This window comes from Macrotis lagotis, chromosome X, assembly GCF_037893015.1.
Source record: "Macrotis lagotis isolate mMagLag1 chromosome X, bilby.v1.9.chrom.fasta, whole genome shotgun sequence".
In the NCBI taxonomy this organism is placed as follows: Eukaryota; Metazoa; Chordata; class Mammalia; order Peramelemorphia; family Peramelidae; genus Macrotis; species Macrotis lagotis.
Window position 1 is genome coordinate 599,421,304 of NC_133666.1, and position 19,780 is coordinate 599,441,083.

Genomic DNA, 19,780 nt, shown 5'->3' on the forward strand with positions numbered 1-19,780 from the left:
GTACTTAATATTTCAGTGATCTGGCAATTTTCTAAGATTTACAAATTACAAAGTATCTATTGACCTGAATTAATGGAAAGAGATTTCAATTTAGGGAGTTCCTGACACTAATGAAATCATAAATCTGGACCCTGCCCTTGAAAAGGAACATTAAGCACTTAACATCAAACCTATCATTAACAAAATTTCTAATTACTATTTACATTTCAAATGACTAATTTTAACATATAAAGTATCATACCAATTTGTCAGACACTTTCCCTAAGTCCTATCTATATTCTCTACTCATTCTCATTCACTTTTCCCATTAAATGGTTGGGGCAGCTAGATGGTATAGTAGATACAGCACTGGCCTCAGAGTCAAGAGGGAGTTCATAAACCAGTCTTAGACACTTGTCACTTACTAGCAATGTGACCTTGATCAAGTCACTTAACCCTGATTGCTTCACATCCAGGGCCAACTCCAGTCATCCTGATTCATATCTGGCTACTGGACCCAGTTGATTCTGGTGGAGAAAATGAGGCTGGTGACTTAGCACAGCACCCCTTCACTCATATCCAATTCATGTGCTTGTCATGACATAACCTCCCTGTTGTCATGGTCTTCAATAATGAAGGCCAAAACATCATTATATGGTCAGTTAGCTTTTACTCCATTATTCTGGTTTTGATGTTGTTTTATTTTGCTTTGCATTTGCTCAAAAAGTCTTTACAGATTTTTTTTTTGTAGTTCTTAAATTTTCTATATTATAGTTTCCATTTCATTATTCTGGCACAATTTATTTAACCAATTGAAGGGTTGATTCTACATCAAATCTTTTCTGATTCCTCCAAATGCTAGGGCCCTCTTTTCCTAAAATATCTTATTAACTGTTGATACACACACACACACATATGTCACAGTGACCAGCCAATGGAACATATGTGAGGATAGATCAGGAAACAAGATCAGCTTTCCATGGAAAATAGAGACATAAACAAAGTATGTTAGGAATAGGACTTTTTCTTTCTTCTAGTAAAAAAATAACACTCAAAACTTACAAGTTTACACAGAAAAGTAGTATCAATTTACAGGTTCAGGGACAAGTCCCACTTAGTCATTGTTTTGGCTCAGAGTGAATGTAAAAAGCATTGTTTCTGTTTGGGTCAGAAACCCTGAGGGTCTTTCCTCCAAATCTGATTTTTTTTTTGAATAGGTAAAGGAGACTTTGTTTTGTTTCTTACCTAACCTTTATCACCTAATGGGTACTGTAAAGACCTTAGCTTAAAAAGGTCAAGGTCTCCCACTGCTTGGGGGTGGGAGTGGGGGGTGGGGATCTTTAGTTTTCTCAATCCACATCTGGTCAATGACCCAGAAGGCTCTGGAGGAGAAAGTGAAGCTGGTGACTTTGCTTAGCACTCCCTCATTTAAATTCAATTCACTTGCATATCACGGCATCACCTCCTGCTGTTATGATTCTCTTCAAGAACAAAGGACAAACCACAAGTTGTTAACTACAGTTATACTAGCCTAAGAGGATGATGCTTAAGACATGCAAGCCTGAAGCTTTTGCAGGATTGGTGAAATGATAATTTTGTTTTAGCTCTGTATTGTTTCTCTCAATGTCCATGGCTGCTTTTTGGCAAGCCAGGCCAGGCTGAGTTTTTGTCTTTTTATTTTCTTTTCCAAGAGGAGCTGTAGTATTAACACCCATTTTAGGATTGTTGCTCAAACATTTATGTTCAGGGAAGGAAACTAATAGCTGAAGAGGGTATTAGAGCTTTGAGATTCAGGCTTAAGCTCACCTAGGCAGGTAAAGAATGCCGGAAGGCATATGCAAGCAATTTGCTATTTCAGCTGACAAAACTTAACTACTTTAATCCTCAAATCCCAGGAGAAATTCGAAGAGTACCAAAATAATCAGTGACAGGGAGAAAGATGTATAGAGGAAACAAGTCATTCTTTTTCAGTTCTACCTAGTAGGCAACTTTTTCCTGGTTCAGTGGACATTGTCACAGGAAGGGAGGAACCAAGGGACCATTTAGGGTTAGCTCATAGAGATATCAATGTACAAGCACAAAATTCTACAGAAAATGCTCCAAACGGAATACATGTGCCATTGAAATTTTCCAGGTTTTAAGGCATGAAAAAGTTATCCCCCAGAGTTCAAGGATACTCCCTTGTCTATCTCTATAAAGATAAAGGGAATAGAATATCCTGTGACAATCATGGGGTGTTACCTCTTTTAGTCTTAGTTGCTAAGATCCTTGAAGAGTCCCAATAGGCTTATTCTTCACCTGGAAGATGAAAAACTACCTGAGAGTCAGTATGGTTTCAGAAAGAGTCCAGGAACAGTTGATATAGTGTTTGCTGCCCAAAAACTTCAGGAAAAATGCCAGGAACAGAATTCTGTCTACCTTTGTGGATGTGACCAGGGCCTTTCTCCCATTAGTCATGAGAAATTACAGAAAATAATTATATCAAACTTTGGTTGACTGGAGTACATCAGTATTGTACATTAGTTTTTTTTGACAGCATGCTTGCCTGAGTTCTGGATAGTGGGTGATCCCCTCAGGATTTCCCAGTCACCAATGAAGTAAAACAAGGATGTGCCCTTGCTCCTATACTTTTTAGCATGATGGTTTTGACCATGTTATCAAATGCCTTTATTGAGGATGAACATGGCCTCAAGGCCAGCTACTACACTGATGGCAAATTCTTCAATTTGAAAAGGCTGTAAGCCAAGGCTGAAGTGGAGGGATTGTTGGTGCATGATCTTCTGTTTGCAGATGATTGTGCACTCAATGCAGCCTCTGAAGCTGAGATGCAACAAAGTATGATTGATTCTCTGCTGCTGTGCTAACTTTGGCCCAATAATAAGAAACTTCAGGTGCTGCTGCATCAGCTAGCACCAGACCATCCATATGTGGAACCATTGATTGTTAACAAATGGGAAAGTTTTTGAATACTGTGGATAAGTTCATTACTCTGATGGTGTTCTTTTCACAGGGAGGTACACATTGATAATGAGCTTGACACATGCATCGCCAGAGCTAGCTCAATATTTGGGAGGCTTCAAGAAAAAGTATAGGAGAGAGCTACTAGACTGACTACAAAACCGAAGGTCTACAGAGCTGTTGTACTGACCTTATTGCTGAATGCCTGTGAAACTTGGACAGTCTACCAGCACCATGTAAGAAAACTGAATTGCTTCCATTTAAATTGTTTTAGGAAGATTCTAAAGATCACCTGGCAGGAGAAGATACCAGACACTGAGGTCAACTGAGGTCAACTGCCAAGTATTCAAATATCTTGGGAGCCAGGGTCTCTAAGCTGTTTGACACAGTTGCGGCAAGAAGACTCAAGGCAGTCACACTGCCTGATGGAACATTTCCTGCTTCAATATATATAGGGATTCCATGTATACCCACATTTATAGGTCTATTATTGATTGCAAAACTTACTCATCCTAATAGTGGAATGACTATAAAGGATTTCAGAGAAATTCCTTGAATAAAACAGACTGTGAACTCTGTCCAAATTTAGGATTGCCTCTCCCTGAGACGTACAAAAGGCTTCAACATTACGAAATCTCTGGAAAATCCAACATTGTGAATTCCAAGGAGATGCCAAAATATATATACAGGGAAAACAGATACAAGATGGGTCAGATAGAGTTTCAGGGAAATTAACAGTTTTGCCCCCTTGCCATACACAGGAATATATGATAAAGATGATGAGAGAATAGTTAGTATAGATAACCAATATGTGAACTCTAACAGCCTTAGTTTATTGGGAAAGAATAAAAAGTCATAGAAACCATAGTGTCTACCAACAAGGGCTGAAAGGAAAATTGGTTATTGAAGGAGTCAACGGACTGGTGGACAAACATAACTACCCTCACTATAGGTTGTCAAAGGAGTATATTGAAAAACATTACATATGTGGCACGAAAACATAAAAGCATTCCATTAAACAAATTATATCAAAGATTACTATAAGGGAAGTTCTGTTTAATTAATAACTTTACTATGCAGCAACAAACCAGGCTATAGGCAGGTTGAGGTCATCACGGTCTGAGCAGGGACAAGAAAATTAACTACATGATTGATAATCACACTTGTAACCACTACATGATAAAACTTGTAACCATATAAACTATATGATTAATGATGAAGATTGTACACTTTTGTAACCAAGGAAATGATTTTAGTTTGCTTGTTTCATATGATTCTGAGACTATAAAAATAAATCTAAGCAGCTGACAGTCAGTCAACCTGTTCCTGCCTTTACCCACTTGTTGACTCAACTCATTTTGCTGACTCTATCCCTCCTGTCAGGTTCCAAGGACCCCGTGGAGGCTGGACCCCCGCACCAATATTGTTACAGTGCAACTATGATGGGCTGGACATGTTGTTAGAATGCCAGATGCATGCTTGTCAAAAAAGACTATTTTATGGAGAACACACACAGGGCAAGTGTTCACAAGGGGGTCAGAAGAAGTGATACCAGAGCACCCTGAAGGTCTTAGAGAAACTTTAGAATTGATTGTACAGCATAGCAGACACTAGCACAGGACTGCCCAGCATGGTGTGCCCTCATCAGACAGGGTGCTGCACTCTACGAGGAAGGCAGAATTGAAGCAGTTCAAAAGATATGTTACGTATGTAAACTGAGAATACTCATCCCAGGTGTTCACATGTATTATTTGTGCCTGACCTATTGTAGAACAATCCAAGCTCCCATTAGTCTGATCAGCCACAGTTGGACAAACTGTTACTTGTCTCAAACATAGTGATGTCATTTTGGTCTCTTTTGGAAGAGATCAGGGCCCAGACTATATCCACATATGCTCCATGAGATGTCCACAATCACATTGGTTTGTTTTCTTCCGTCAGAAATATGTGAGCAGGCCTGCAAAAATGTTTGGATATTTTAAGAAGCAAACTTCCAGAAAAGTATAATACTAGACATGAATTGAAGCTCCTTGTGTCTTCAGTGTACACTTGTGAATATTTTTGTGTGTTAAAACACATTTTTTTCTATGTATAGAAAACTGTCCTAAGTATTTAAATTTTCAGTAAGTAGCACAATAATCACTGCTTTAAAAAGTTTATGGATTCTTACTTTAAAAATATTTTATTTTTAAGTTTAAATTTAATTTAAATTTAAGCTTAATTTAAATTTAGTTAAAATTTAATTTAAATTTGTTTTATTTAAATTTAGTTAAAATTTAATAATTTAAATTTAGTTTTAATTTAAATTTAGTTTAAGTTTAGTTTAAATTTAATTTAAATTTAGTTTAAATTTAAGTTTAACCTAAATTTAGTTTAAATTTAATTTTAATTTTTGCAAGGCAATGGGGTTAAAGTGTGGCCCAAGGCCACACAGCTAGGTGATTATTGTCTGAGGTCGGATTTGAACTCCAGACTCACTCCCCTTTCGGGCCAGCCTCAGCCCTTCCAGTATACCCTCTGAAGTTCAGGGGATGGTATGGCCTTCTCCGGAGGTCCTGAGAGGCTCTTGACCATGTTTAGGCCGGATTTGTCTTTCTGTCGGATGAACTCCAGTCTGTCTTGCTGCAGCTACGCTCCCTTCACCTTGGGTCGGTCGTGGCTTTTAATTCTTCTGTGGAAACTTCGAGAACGGAGTCACCTTCCACCACCGGGGTGGGTGAACTTCAACTTGAAGCCAACTTTTAGTAAGCGACCCCGCCTTCGGGTGCGGGTTCGAGGTCATCCGAAGGCGGGGGGCTCCTGAGGGGGGGGCTCCTTCCAGTCCCGCAGTCCTGAGGTCACGCTGACGGGGGAGAGCGCCCGTCCGAGAGGAGGGAGCGGGTCCTAGGGGGCTTGGGCGCCGCGCCGCGCCCGCGCCCGCCCCCGGCACAACCGTCACGGCCGGCGCCCCGCCCCCGGGGCCGTAAAGCGAGCGTCGCGAGGCGCCGCCCCGCCCCCGCGTCACGTGGCCGCGTCCGGCGCGGCTTCCGGCGCGGCGCGCGCCGGTGACATTACGCGGGCCCGTCGCGGCGTCAGGCTCGGCCTCCCGCGGAGGGAGGGAGGCGGCGGCGGCGGCGGCGGGCGATGTGGAGCCTGGGAGCAGCCTGAGCCCGTTGGCCGCCTCCCGCCGGCGCTGTGGACGCAGCCGCTCGTCGGTTCCTCGCCCCCGGGGCCGAGGCGGAGGCCCGGGCGGGCTGCCCCGCCGGGGCGCCGGCCAGGCCCGACCCGACCCGCCCGCTGGGGCGGATCCGCGGAGGCCGAGTCGGTAAGCGGAGGGAGCGGCGGCGCCCGTCTGTCCTCCCTCCCTCCCCTCCCCCTCCTCCGGCGCTGCCCTTTCTCTCTCCGCCCCTTTGTCCGGACTCCCGGGCCCGGCCCGGCCCCGGCCCCGGCCCCGGCCCCGGCCCCGGCCCCGGCCCCGGCCCCGGCCCCGGCCCCGGCCCCGGCCCCGGCCCCTCCTCCGCCGCTCCGCCCGCAGCCTGGGCTGTCAGTGCCGACGCGCTGGCTTCTGCCCGGCGCTCCCGTCCTGGCCGCCCCTGCCTCCCTGCCCCCCGCGCCCTGGCTCCCCTTGGCTTCCCTCCCTTCACTCCCACAGTTTTTTCTTGCCTCCAGTCTTCCCTCCGCCTCCCTTTTTCTTGACTTTTTTGTGACTCCCTCGTTTGTCTCCCCTCGCTTTACCCTCTTCCACTCTTGTTGCTTGCTCTCCTCTCTCCCTCGTCTTGCTGCCTCCCCCCATTGGCCTTGTTACTCCCCCACCTTCATTTCAGGTCGGTTCTCTCCATTCTCTTCGTGGCTCTTTTATCCTCCCCTCTTGCTCTCTAACCTTTCTTTTTTTTAATATTTGAGAATTTAGTTTCTTCTTTGAGCTCCTTTTGCCCTACACTCGAACTCAATTTCCTTTTTTCTTCCTTGCTTTGTATGTCATCATGTAGCTATTGCCTTAGTTTTTTTGTATCCCCGATCTTAAAAAAGTAATTCATCTTTCTCATGACATCTTCCTATCTCTAAATATCTCCCTGAACTAGCTGAGTTTTTGTTACTTCATCTTGCTGTGACCTTTGAAAGCTCTCTTTTGCTTACTGTTTACACATTCGATGAGAGTAAAATTATGTAATTATGTATCCACTAAAACTTTTCAGATATTGTCACATATGTAGCAACTGAAGCATATATTCCCTCTGAAGTCTCCTTGGGTTTTCCCTTTTTTTTCCATTTCCTTAACGTAAATTTGCCTTTAATTCTTTAAAAAAAATACATGTTTAATATGTTTTAATCTCCTTGGCTTGGCTTTAAAAACCTCCCTTTCACTCTACCCCAATTTTGACTCACTTTTGCATTCTGAGTATTAACAGCAACTTTATATGCTTATTTCCCTTTTTATCTACTGAAACATGAGAGCGATAGATTATTAGAGATTATTTCTCATTATTTGAACTTATTCCAAAAGAGATACAAGCAATTTTTATTTATCCAAAAGCTAGTAGAACAGTTGTTGTTCATTCAAAATAATAATTTAAAAGTTGAATATATTGAGTTTTAGAAATTTTTTTGAGTCTGCTAACTTTCTAACTGTATTTTGCTTAGGCTAATATAATTAGTTTATATATCCCTGAGCACATGCTCTAAAGGAAGCAAGATTAAAAATGAATTATCCACACATGTATACTCAAAAGCAGTCTTGTTATTTTTTGTAGTTTTCTTGATAGTAATGATACAAACATTTTGATTATCAGCGGTAATTCCAATACCACTATATAATGTTATTTACAAAGTTTAAAGTTAAGAAATCTGAACTGGTTCTGAATGTAATCAGTGAGGCTCACCTATCTTTTTCATCTTATTTTAAAATTAAAATCTTTGCATTATTTCATTTGTCACTTAAATGGTAGTTCATATGAAAGCTTAACTTAAAATTCTGATGGAGGTACTTGTACGGTAATTTATATTGGCAATTGTTTAATCAGATTCTTTAAAATTTAGAGTTGATGTTTTTTAGATTAGTTAAAAACCTTTTCAGGGACCTCTATGAAGCTTTTAAATTTATTATGGCTGATGAACTACATTTAAGATTTCGAGTAGTTCATTTATTTCTTAACAAATCTTCACTCCTCAAACTTGAATCAAAATACATTTTATAACTTGAGTAACATTTATTTTATAAGCTTTTTCTTCATCACTCATTTGGCTATAAATTGAACAAATCTATATGTTAAGTTAGCCTTTGAATTTCCTCTAAATCTTCCCTATTGAATTTCTTTATTTATTTCTTAACAAATCTTCACCCCTCAAACTAGAATCAAAATACATTTTATAACTTGAGTAAACATTTATTTTATATGCTTTTCCTTCATCACTCATTTGGCTGTCAATTGAACAAATCTATGTGTTAAATTAGCTTTTGAATTTCCTCTAAATCTTCACTATTGAATTTCCAGTTTTATTTTTAAAACATTCTATTTAAATTTTTGTTTATTTTCCTTAACCTATCCCATGCATACCAGGTTGGACTCTAACAATTTTTTTCTCTTGAGGTAGTGAAAAGAGAAAACTGAACGGCAGACTTTCAAGATGAGCAAAAAGCCCCCAAATCGTCCTGGAATCACTTTTGAGATTGGTGCTCGTTTGGAGGCACTGGACTACTTACAAAAATGGTATGGAAAAACATAGACTTTGTACACATCAAAGTATTTGTAGGTTGCAGTTTTGTGATTTAAATTCTGTCATTATTATATTAAAAACATGTGAACTTTTACTTTTTTCTTGAAAATTAATAGTTTGATATAAAGTTGTTTAAGTATCTGTGGCATAGAAATAAACACATAGGATATGAAGATTTAGAATATTTTAAACATGAACCTTGTGGGACTGTCTCTAAAACCTGCCTTCTCAAATTTTTAGTATATTCTGTTTATTTATAAATATATATAATTTGATTTCCTTGCATATATTTTTAAATTTGCAGTTACAATATATTATGAGGGTTTTCAGCCATACACAACACATTAATGGCCAAAATTATGCTTTTTCAAAGTAGTCATATAATTTGCTTGTAATTTTATTTTACCTGACTAAACATAATTCAGCTCTTTTAGCAGTATGTCTACACAGCCAGTGGATATAGATTTTTACCTTTGAATTACCAGTGGTTAAGTACTATTTTTAGATAATCTAGAAACTATGATTCTCCATGTCCTCTGCCTCCTTTTCTGCTACTCTGTCATTTTCTTTGCAGAAGCAGGAAAAGGATGAATAGGACTGAATAGCATTTTGTATTTTTCCTGTTTATGTTCAAATAATTTCATCATTAAATGTCCAACCTGTTTATTGCATTTTTCTGATACCTGACTTTGCTGATCTTTGGAAAGGTTGCCAGGACCATATCTGAAGCTTTTCCATCAAGGATAAACTGGCTAGATCTTATGCTCTGCAGAGTATAATCTCTGAGAACCCAGGTTTACCTCTATAACATGATAAAGCATTTGAATAAGACTTTGTGAAAGACTAGAGGAAAGAATGGCTTTGCAGCTAAATAGAAGAGTGATTTATGGGTATTTGTCTTGAAAAGTCAGACAAAGAAATTATTATTTTTTTGCAGACGAGATTTATTTACAGAACCCCAGAGATATAACTAAAACATTGAAACAGTACCTTCAATAAAGTAGTAGGATATATTAGTATACTCTCAAAAATAATCTCCAGCCTTTCTCTATAATACCAAAAGAAACCCCCAATTCAATAGAGAAAAAAAATCCCATTTAGAATAATTATAGAAAGCATAAAATGCCTGGTAGTTCATTTAACTATGACATGCAGAAATTACAATTACAATTTTGAAGAAGTCTAAAAATAATGGAAGGCTTAAGTAATTGGAGAAATATTGTTCATAATTGGACTATACAACAACTTGTAGTCACCAAATTCTTTGGTATTGGTTATAAAATAGAAAAGTTGTCTAGTGGAACAAATTGTAAACAGTTGAATATAGTATTGTAGGATTTAGTAAACCCAATGGCACCAACTGCTGAGGTTAGAACTCACTATTTTACAAAAGCTTCTGAGAAATTTGGAAAAAAAAGACTGATAGGGTTCAGATTTAGATAGAAATTTCACACCTTTTTTTTTTCCAGAAGCTCCAAATGAATACCTGCTCTGGATCAATTGTATCCAGCTCAAATAAAAATGGATCCAGACATAAGGATCTCTATTTTGACTTAGTTTTGAAATGTAACATTATTTTATAAAATATATTTCAGTTGTATTTAATCTGGTTCAGGAGTTTTATTGTCCATTTGTGACTTGTAAGTTGCATTTGATACCTCTGATCTAGAAATTATAAAAGTTCATAATCATAGATAAATTAGAGAAGAAGGCAAAGATATTTTTTTCTACAGCACTGGATAGACGGACCGATTTTGATCAAAGGAGAGATCGAGTTAATCAGCAAAGATAGTGGACAATTTTGATTACATGTAGTTGGATTAGTGAACTTCTAACTGCATAAAAGTCTGCAAAAAAATTTCTCTGTGGGGTGGCTAGGTGGCGTAATGAATAGAGCACTGGCCCTAGAGTCAGGAGTACCTGAGTTCAAATCCATCCTGACACTTAATTACCTAGCTGTGTGGCCTTGGGCAAGCCACTTAACCCCTTTGCCTTGCAAAAAAAGATAAAAAACAATTCTCTGTTAAATATCTGCCATCCTTGATAGATGAGAAATTGGTATTAATATATAAGAATAAGGGCCATTCTCTAGTAGATAAAGAGTCCAGGGTTTTGAAAAGACAATTCTGAATTAATGAGAAACATCCACATAAGAAAAAAATGCTCCACATACTTAATAATAAGATTGCAGATTAAAAGTATTAGCAAGTTCTACCTTATCCCTAATGTATTGGCAACAGTAGCAGATAAATAAAATAGCTGTTATTGGAGGTAGAAAGATTATGAGAGGGCAGATACACTAATGTAGAGGTATGAATTATTCTGGTTATTTTGGAAAGCCATTTAGAACTATATTCTTAAAGTCATTAATTGTACTTTTTGGCCCAGCAATAGGTGATTGCTAGGTCAAAGGGTATACACAAAAAATCTCCCCAGAAAGATCAAAGGAAAAGGAAAGGTACACCTGTAAAAAAAAAAAATTATAAAAAAAAAATTATAGAACTTTTTTCCTAGCAAAGACTTATATACTGAGTGTCTGTAAACTTAGGTATAATAACATGCTATGTGAAAATAATAGAATATTGTTGTACCTTTAGAAATGACTGAAGAGACAGATTCAAAAAAATATTGGAGAATATATATGAACTAATATAGAGTGAAGTGGGCAGAATCCAGAGAATAATTTTTAAATTATTACAGTAGTGGAAAGGAAAACAGCTTTGAAAGACTTAGAAACACTGATTAATGCAAAACAACCATGCATAATTCTAGAAGACTGATGATTAAGAGTGTCCCTTATCTTTTCCTATAGATAGAATGAAGAGAATAAAACATGCATTTTCATGTACTACTAATATGTGAATTTGTTTGCTGTGCTGTACTTGTTACTGAGGAAGCTTTTAATTTTGGAAGCAGGCAGAGAATTGTGAATGGGGTGAAAGAGTAGTGACAGTGGTAGAAAAAAAGAAGAGCATGAAGAGAGCAAAATGAAATTCAGAAGAGTACATGCGTAAATTGGGAAGTTTCAATATTATGTTAAATTTAGCATATACTTAAAAAAATTGCTGTAGTAGGTAAATGAGATTCATAGTTTCATTCCTTTTTTTCCCCTCTTCATCTGTTGGATCCTTATCATGTTCAAAATTAAAAAAGAAAGTTTACTTCAAAAAAGATGAAGAAAGGAGATGGTTACATTGGTTATATCATATTCCTGAGGGCAACAAAAGTATTATTTTAAAAGACATTTGGGCATCTGAAATTGTAGTGCTTAAAGTAAATGATAACTATGAAAATATAGCTATTCATTCACATTTATTGAAAAATTTGAGGAGGCAGAGAAATTTTACAAAGACATCAGTAAGATCTTCCAAATTAAATTATGCACTTAGGTAGGAATGATGAAAAATGTATCTGAAAGTAGAGATTAGGTTGAAGAATGAGAGAAGGCAAATACAGACCACAAAAGTTCATGTTTACATCATAAATACTTCTAAAAACATTATTAGAATTTATATGTTAAGCAATCACCAAAAAATGTTTTAATAGGTACAAAAAGATTAATTTATATGGGAGTCATCTCTGAATCAGCTAGCTATGTGTAGTTAGACTACTGTCTTAAAAGAATGATCAGAATTGCTGAAAAACAAACAAAAAACAGAAGCATAACAGAAAAGAAGCAGAACAAAGAACAGAAATATAGGATATAGTTGACATCACTCAATCCTGAACATTCTAAATGAAGAGTTGATAATAAAAAATAGATAATGAACAAAAAAAAGTATCATTGCTGATAAATATACACTTTTAACTGATATTATCATAACAGCTTACCCAAAAGAGCCTAAAAAGGGTGCCCTAGCAATCATTGCTAAGGAAGATAGATGGTGTCCCAAGGCTGCACTAGTTTAAAATATGAACTTGTTTGTAAAATTTTACTCAGAAACTATATGGATGAATATGAGCAATCGCATCACATAAAGCAGAGAGAATTCTTGGATTCTCTTTGAAACCATATTAAATGTTGAACCACATTGGCTAGGTTGCCAATGATGCAGAATCATGCCAAGGATATTTAAGAAGAAAATGGAAGCAGAGAAACAACAGCACTGGAAAAGATGTGCAAATGTCAGTTTGTTTTCATCATCAAAGCCAGTCGAGCTACTATCTTTAGACTCTAAAATCCTAGTCACCCTGTTTGCTTATAGAGTGGTAGAAATAAATGCATTGAGGTAAATACATATGGGAAAAGCTCTTGCATTGGACAACATGTACATAGAAGAAGGCTGTACTGGAGACTATAGACACAGTTGTGGACCCTGAAGGATCTACTCACAAGGTATCTTAAGTTAGGGATATGTCCCACAGGTAGAGAAAAACATCTTGCAATTTATCACTGAAAAAAGATAAAAGAACTTCAACAACTACTAACTTACATGCCTCCTTTCCCATCTAAATAAAATCTCTGTGCTTAATCTATATGTATATGCATTAAGAACTTTCCTGTTGAGATTTATATAAACAAGAAAACAAGGATTTTGCAAATATATTCTATAAGGAAGTCATATTTGATTGCAGATGATTGAAAGATATGGGGAATGCAAAGTACCACTGTTCTTTTTTTTTTAATTGTTATGGAAAAAGCTTTTTGATACTGTAGCACAAAACTCTTGCATTCCAATAAAGTATTTCCCTTAGATACAAATTTTGAAGGTTCCTTGAATGAATATGGAATGATCAGAAAATTTTGTTTTGCCACCTTCTGATCATAAAAAGTTATTGAGCAAGGAGTATTTTCACCAAAAACTGTTCACCATTAAGATAGAGGGGAACTGATTGTTACTAGTTAAAGAGGGATATGTTCTTCTTAACAGATAACGTTGTGAATTATAACAAGCCCTGTAAACACTGCATGACTTCCTGAAAGCACCTATAACCACTCAAAAAATTCTGATCTTATATTTTTCACAGGAAAGACCAAATGATTGACAACTAATTTTTTCCCAAATCATGACATGCAGTTGGATAGACTGCCTCAAGAACTTAATACTCTCTATATAGCTATATCTGTATAAGTATCTCTTATCTATTTGGGACAAATAATATGAATCATTAAATAGTTGGGTCCACAATTAAATGAGAAGAGTGGACTGGGCAGACTTCAGGAAATTCTGGAGTTCTTTTAATGGTCCCAAAATTCTCCCCCAAAGAACGAATCATCTTTTAAATACTAGTATTCCACCAGTATGCCCTTAAGACCACTCACTACATGACAATCTCTTAACAGTTAAAAATGAGTGTTATACTGAGAACAATAGAGAGCTTCATATGAATGAGCAGGCTACAATGTATATCTGATTAGGAACAGAAGAACAGGATTAAAAATGCTGTCAGGAAAATATATGGTAGTAAAAGAATGTGGAAAAGTAACATAGAACATAGACAGTCTAAGTGCTCCACTGGTATCTTCATGATGTTATAAGAAAGCAAGGAAGACCACCAACATATTAATTAGATCCCTATGTGGTGAACACATGGGAAAATATGGATTATAGTCACATAAGATAGGGTGTAATAGATGGTTTGTGATTTGTGTCACTGAAGGACACATTCAAATAAATGATATTCAAGATTAATTTAGATACTTGAATGAATATGAAGATAATATGTATGCTTTTGTACATTAACCAAATTGCTGCAGTAGAGCTTAACACACAGGAATAGTTGAGCCCTTTTGAGGGAAGAAATAGAAATTTGTTGTTTCTAGCACTTCATTTGCTACCTCATTTTTGGCAACTTACCATGGTTATCTTTTTCTCTTTTATATTAATTGCTGCCATAGTTGACATTCAGGATATAAGCTATTAATAATTACTTAAATGTGCTTAAATATAACATTTCAACTTTTGTTTATTTTTTTTATTTTGGAAAGCCTTTGATAGCCAAACATTTAGCACAGTTGCATCAGGAAATGTTTGGAAGAGTGTAAACCTTGCATCAGTATTTAGAATTGTCATATTCCTTGGAGAAGTGGGTTTTAGGGAACTGTTGAGCAGGGGGAATAGGAAAAATAGATATCTTAGCTAGTTCTGAGTCAATTCTTATCTGTTTATTGCTTTATTTGAAGTTAATTCAGAGTCTGTTAGTACTTCTGTAGTTAAACATGAGTACCAAAACATGCCTGACCCAAATGAAAATGATGTTTAGGTTATATTTGGTCTTTTATATGGTCCATATTTCAGTTTCCTTTTACTAATACAATTAATGAAACTTGGATTGTACTCTGAAAGAAGATAGGTTTATGTTCCCTGGACAGCCATTTTGTTGATGATATTTGATAATAAGTATTAATCATGTTTTAGTTTAGTAAATAATTGACCATTATTGATATCTCTATTGTTCAAAAGAATATATCTTTTTTTTTAACCTTAGGAGGAACTATTACATGTGATAGGGAAATCTATACATATGATATGGGAAAACTTTTAAATTGTACTCATTTACATGGTATATTTGATGTATTTGTCAAATTTTATGGACTTTTAATTTTCAGAATTGGAGTAATATTTCTTCTTTAACATGTTTATACAGGGTTTCAAGCTGTACAAAGCATTTTCTTTATTACAATACTGCCAGGTAGGTATTAAAAGTGTAAGAATTCATTTTCTATTTGAAAGAACTGAGGTTCTAAAGATTTGGACTTCATTTGAGGATCTTTTAACTACTGAGTCCACTGATTTTTCTATTATGTAATGCTACCTACCACTTGTAAAAAGTGAAATGATTCTGATTAATGTTATCCTCCTAATCCCCAGAGGAAAAGATTTACCACTCATTCAGTACTATGGCAAAATTACAAATTACTTAGCAACTTAATTAGCTCCTAGTCTTGGGAGAGCAAATAATGTTATTTATATTTTTCTTTCTAATACTGTTTATATCATTATTTTTGCATCAGTGTATATTCACTTTTAGTACTCAAATGCTACTGAATGAACAGTAAAAAATAGTATTATATTGGAAAACATTTTTAAAAGGATTAAAAAAGAATGAATTTTAAAACCAACCTCTAACTATTTTATTTTAGATTTTGTATTTAATAGGGGTAAAGGTGGAAAAAGTCTGATTAAACCTAAAGCATTTTATAATCTTTTCAAGAGTTCCATGGGTAATTATTCAATTGCACTCAAAGCAACACTTTTCTTGATGTGTATTTAGTACTTTATAACAGTAAGTTCAATTTCTTGGGCACAGAAAGCACTTAATAGATGTTTGCTGTAATGAATAAAATAGGTCCTATTCTTCAGTGATAATAAAGTCAAATAACTAAGATCCATGCTGAATGTTGATTTAGTAATCATTAATATTTGTTAACTATGATGTGAGATGAAAGAATTTCCATGATATTTTTGTTATGTGCTGTGCTTCATTTGATATTATATGAATTTTTATTTTAGGCAGTTATTTCACTACAATAAAAGAATATTAAAAGTGAAACCTAAGGGGTTTTTTTTGGCCATCCTTTAAGTAGCAACAAAAGTTAGATTACCTAAATGTTTTGTTTTCATGGTTTTTATTTATTTTTACTTTCTATTCTTGATTTTATGCTGTATACTAATTATTTCAGATTTGCTAATTCAACTCAAGTAATAGTTTTCAAATATCTACTACATATTAAGCAGCATTTTAGATATTAGGGATACAAATATTTAAGATATAGTTCATTTCTTCAGGATGTTTGTAATATAGTTAGTTGAGGGGAGTGAAACATTATTGCTTTTATTAAGAAATTTTAATTATTTCTGGATACTTCCTTAATCATCCTGAAAATTAGAGCTGTAAACCTTCCCAATGATCATAATATTGAAGGTATCATCTGTAGATTTTATGATTGTAAAGAAGGAAAATATTCACTAAATAGGATAAAATTTAGGTTCAGAAATCTGAACATTTTCAATGTTTTTTTAATTTTACAGTAGATTGGATTTGTCTAATCTGTTTGAGATACCAAATAGAAGGACTTGACTAAATTAGACTTTTTTTTTACCTTGGTGCTTCATCTCACTTACTATATATTCTTTTCAACTCAGAAATGGATGAAGCTATGTTTTGAATTTTCAAACAGTGATTTGCTTTTAATATTTTGAGACATATCTAAATCTGAAATTTGGCTGTTATAATTTATCAAATATAATTGAAAAAGACACTTATGAAATTGAGGAAATTCAGCTTCAGTTTGAAGGGTTAATCTTGAATCAGAATCTTAATCTAAAAACATCTGCTTTGAAATATATCAGTCTGAGAAAGGATGATATTAATTTGATATGTTAAATTTTCAGTTATTGAACAGAAACAAATTATATGTATAAACATATCTGTGTCACCCATCTGCTTTTAATCTTGGTTGCTACCTCTGCTGCCACCCATTAAAAACTGTTGAAAAAGAATCAGAAAAAATAATTTATATTAGGACCCAACCAAGGATTTTGATGCAATTGTTGAAAAACACAGATCTGGAAGCCTCATTCATAATGGGAGAGAATTTTAATTTCTGATCTCGAATGAACTTGTTTACCTTTATAAGCATATTGGTTAGTATGTAGAATGGAAATAAATGCATTTAAGTTCCTACTTAATTCTGTAATTCTTTGATCAAGTAAGGAAAACAGTATGGTGAAAAGGAATATCTCAAGATAGAAACACAAGAAAAAAATTTTTTTTTAAGTTGAAAAATAATTCAACATGTTATATTTTTAGTGATGGCTTATGTACCCTATACCATGTAGGGGAATTCCATAGTTCTAACTTTCACATAGGTCCTCTATAGTAGTGATTTAAATTCTGGTTGTTCTTATTTTAATCAAAATAGTCTGTATGATGAATAAATTTATAATTTTGAAACTGCACAAGTGAACTTTGGAAAGTATATTACATTAAATTCATACAGTTCTTGCTTTTTTCCACTTGTGCCTGAATATTTCCATGTGATTTCCTTCTAGCTCTAAACAGAAGAATGAAAAAGATGTAAAGCTGGCAGATGTTTTTGAACACTACCAATTAGACGTTTTTGGTAGTCTAAATTTTGAATGTCCAATGCTATTTCTATGCATATGGAGTTTTTGAACTGATAATGAAGCAGATATGCATTTTGAAAGATTTACTTGCAAAGGAATGAAAGTTATTTGGAGATTGAGGAAATGTAGACTGAGTAGGAATAAGGAAAACTTTGTTTAAATAATGAAAGTGACAATCATTTGATCAGTAGCATTTGGAGATGGAAGAAGAAAAAGATAGTGAATAGGAATAATTTATATAACTATTTAATGCCTATTAGTCCCCACCATCTCTTATACAGGGTAAATGACTCAAAAATGATTGTAATAATGAGCACACTAGGAGAGGAAAAACAGGAGTGAGGTAAAAGAAGAAAAGGAAACACTAGAAATTCTTATGGTCAGGAGTAATGCATTGCCATTGGCACTTTGAGCTCTGGAGTAATTTATCCTTGGTCTTAAACAAGATTCTCAGCATATTTAAATTTCAACCTTTTCAGTCATTTGTTTACTAGAAATAACTTGGACTTGGTGATTTAAAAAACACTTTTTCTTTTAAATAACATTTTATGGTCTTATATTATCTTGCAAACTATATTTACATAATGCCATTTTGAAAAACCAAAATAAAAATTTCACCAACTGAACTATATAAAAGTTTAAAAGTAATTGAAGTGAAATCTGGTGGATACACTTAGAAAGACCCTTCTGGATATAAAATCAATTTCCAATTATCTTTGCCAGTGAGTAAGAAAAGAAAAATGAGTATTATTCAAGAGTCTGAATATATTCTGCCCAAAAGTATAACTTGAGATGTACTGAAACAAATGCATATACACATGGACAAATATACAAACTTTTAAGTGGCTAAGAATTGATAGTGGAACAGTAGCCACTATCCTATTTCCATTAGTGTATATGTGGGGTTTTTTTGATTCAAAAATGACTATGCATTATTCAGTGCAACATGAGATCATTATTGATTTAGGAAACCAGAAAACCTCTGCAGAGAAGATAATCTTCAGGCCACTGGATAATTTTCTAAGGAGTATTCCAAGGATGGTTCTGGAATCAAGCTTTTATCCCAGGGATCTTGGCCACTTGGAATCAGAACCAAATTGAGATCTATACTCATATATACCTATTTACATAGGTTTAGGACTGTCTTAACCAGTGGCAATGCATTTTTACACTTTTTACTTTTTTCTCTGAAATTTTTTTTTCTTTACTATAAGCATCTCATTTCTTTGTTGCCACTGCTCCTTTCCTGGATATTTATCTTTACAACTGAATATTCTCCAATGTTGGTTTAGCTGAAAGATATTACCCTCTTTCAAAACTCATTGTGACCCTTTCAAGACTTTTGTTCTACCATCAACTCATTGGCCTTCCAGAGTTTAATGACTTAAGAGATGGACTCTAGTCAGCATTGTAAGCCATTTTAAATTTATAGGACCTTTCACAGTTCAGCACTCATATTACATAGCCTGTTGGAAACCAGGGTCATTTCTATACCACAGTAAGCCAGAATGAGATTTTAGATTACCATATTCTATAAGAAAGAACTTGATTTCTCAGTAGGAAAGCACAGAAATTATTTTCTCCTTTTGTAGGAAGCTACAGTCCTTCCATTTTATTTTAGATAGACAAGATTTACTTTTTTGCAGAACAATATTATGTTTTCACCTGGCAACAAGAGGAGTATATTGTATTTTATATTTTATTGTAGTTAAATATTTTCTATAGTAACTACCATGTTTCTAACCAAAGCTAGCATTCCATCAGTGAACTAGACTTTATTAATATTAAGTGCCTATTCTGTGCTAGGCACTGTACTAAGTACTTGAAAAAGTTTAATGGGAAACTATGCAACAATTGTATCAAGATATGTACAAGATTATATGGGGTTAGTTTCAGAGGGAAGGCACTAATTTTAAGGGGACCGGGAAATGCTTCTTGTAGAATGTGGAACTTTGGTTGAGCTATGAAGGAAACCAAGAAAACTGAGAGGTAGGGATGTGAATAAAGAAGGATATTCCAGGCTTAATGGACAGGCAGTGAAATGGAGTAGGAAAATGGAGTATTGTATACAAAAGACA

The 19,780-nt window shown here is 35.5% G+C and overlaps 1 protein-coding gene across 20 annotated transcripts in view; it reads left to right on the top strand.

Moving 5' to 3' along the window:
• Positions 1-6,006: 6,006 nt before the first annotated feature.
• The window catches only part of PHF20L1 (PHD finger protein 20 like 1), a 118,620-nt gene continuing 104,846 nt past the window's right edge, over positions 6,007-19,780 (top strand). For 4 of the 20 annotated variants that reach the window (XR_012471762.1, XM_074202460.1, XM_074202463.1 and 1 more), the window contains exons 1-3: positions 6,009-6,241; positions 8,509-8,624; positions 15,220-15,264. Coding sequence is in view for 19 of the 20 variants with exons in the window: in XM_074202460.1 (XP_074058561.1) it covers positions 8,542-8,624; positions 15,220-15,264 (128 nt within the window). In the remaining variant the exon portion in view is untranslated. Of the gene's footprint in view, positions 6,242-8,504; positions 8,625-15,219; positions 15,265-19,780 lie in introns of all 20 variants that reach the window. The other 16 variants (XM_074202469.1, XM_074202480.1, XM_074202465.1 and 13 more) reach the window with 11 other exon arrangements.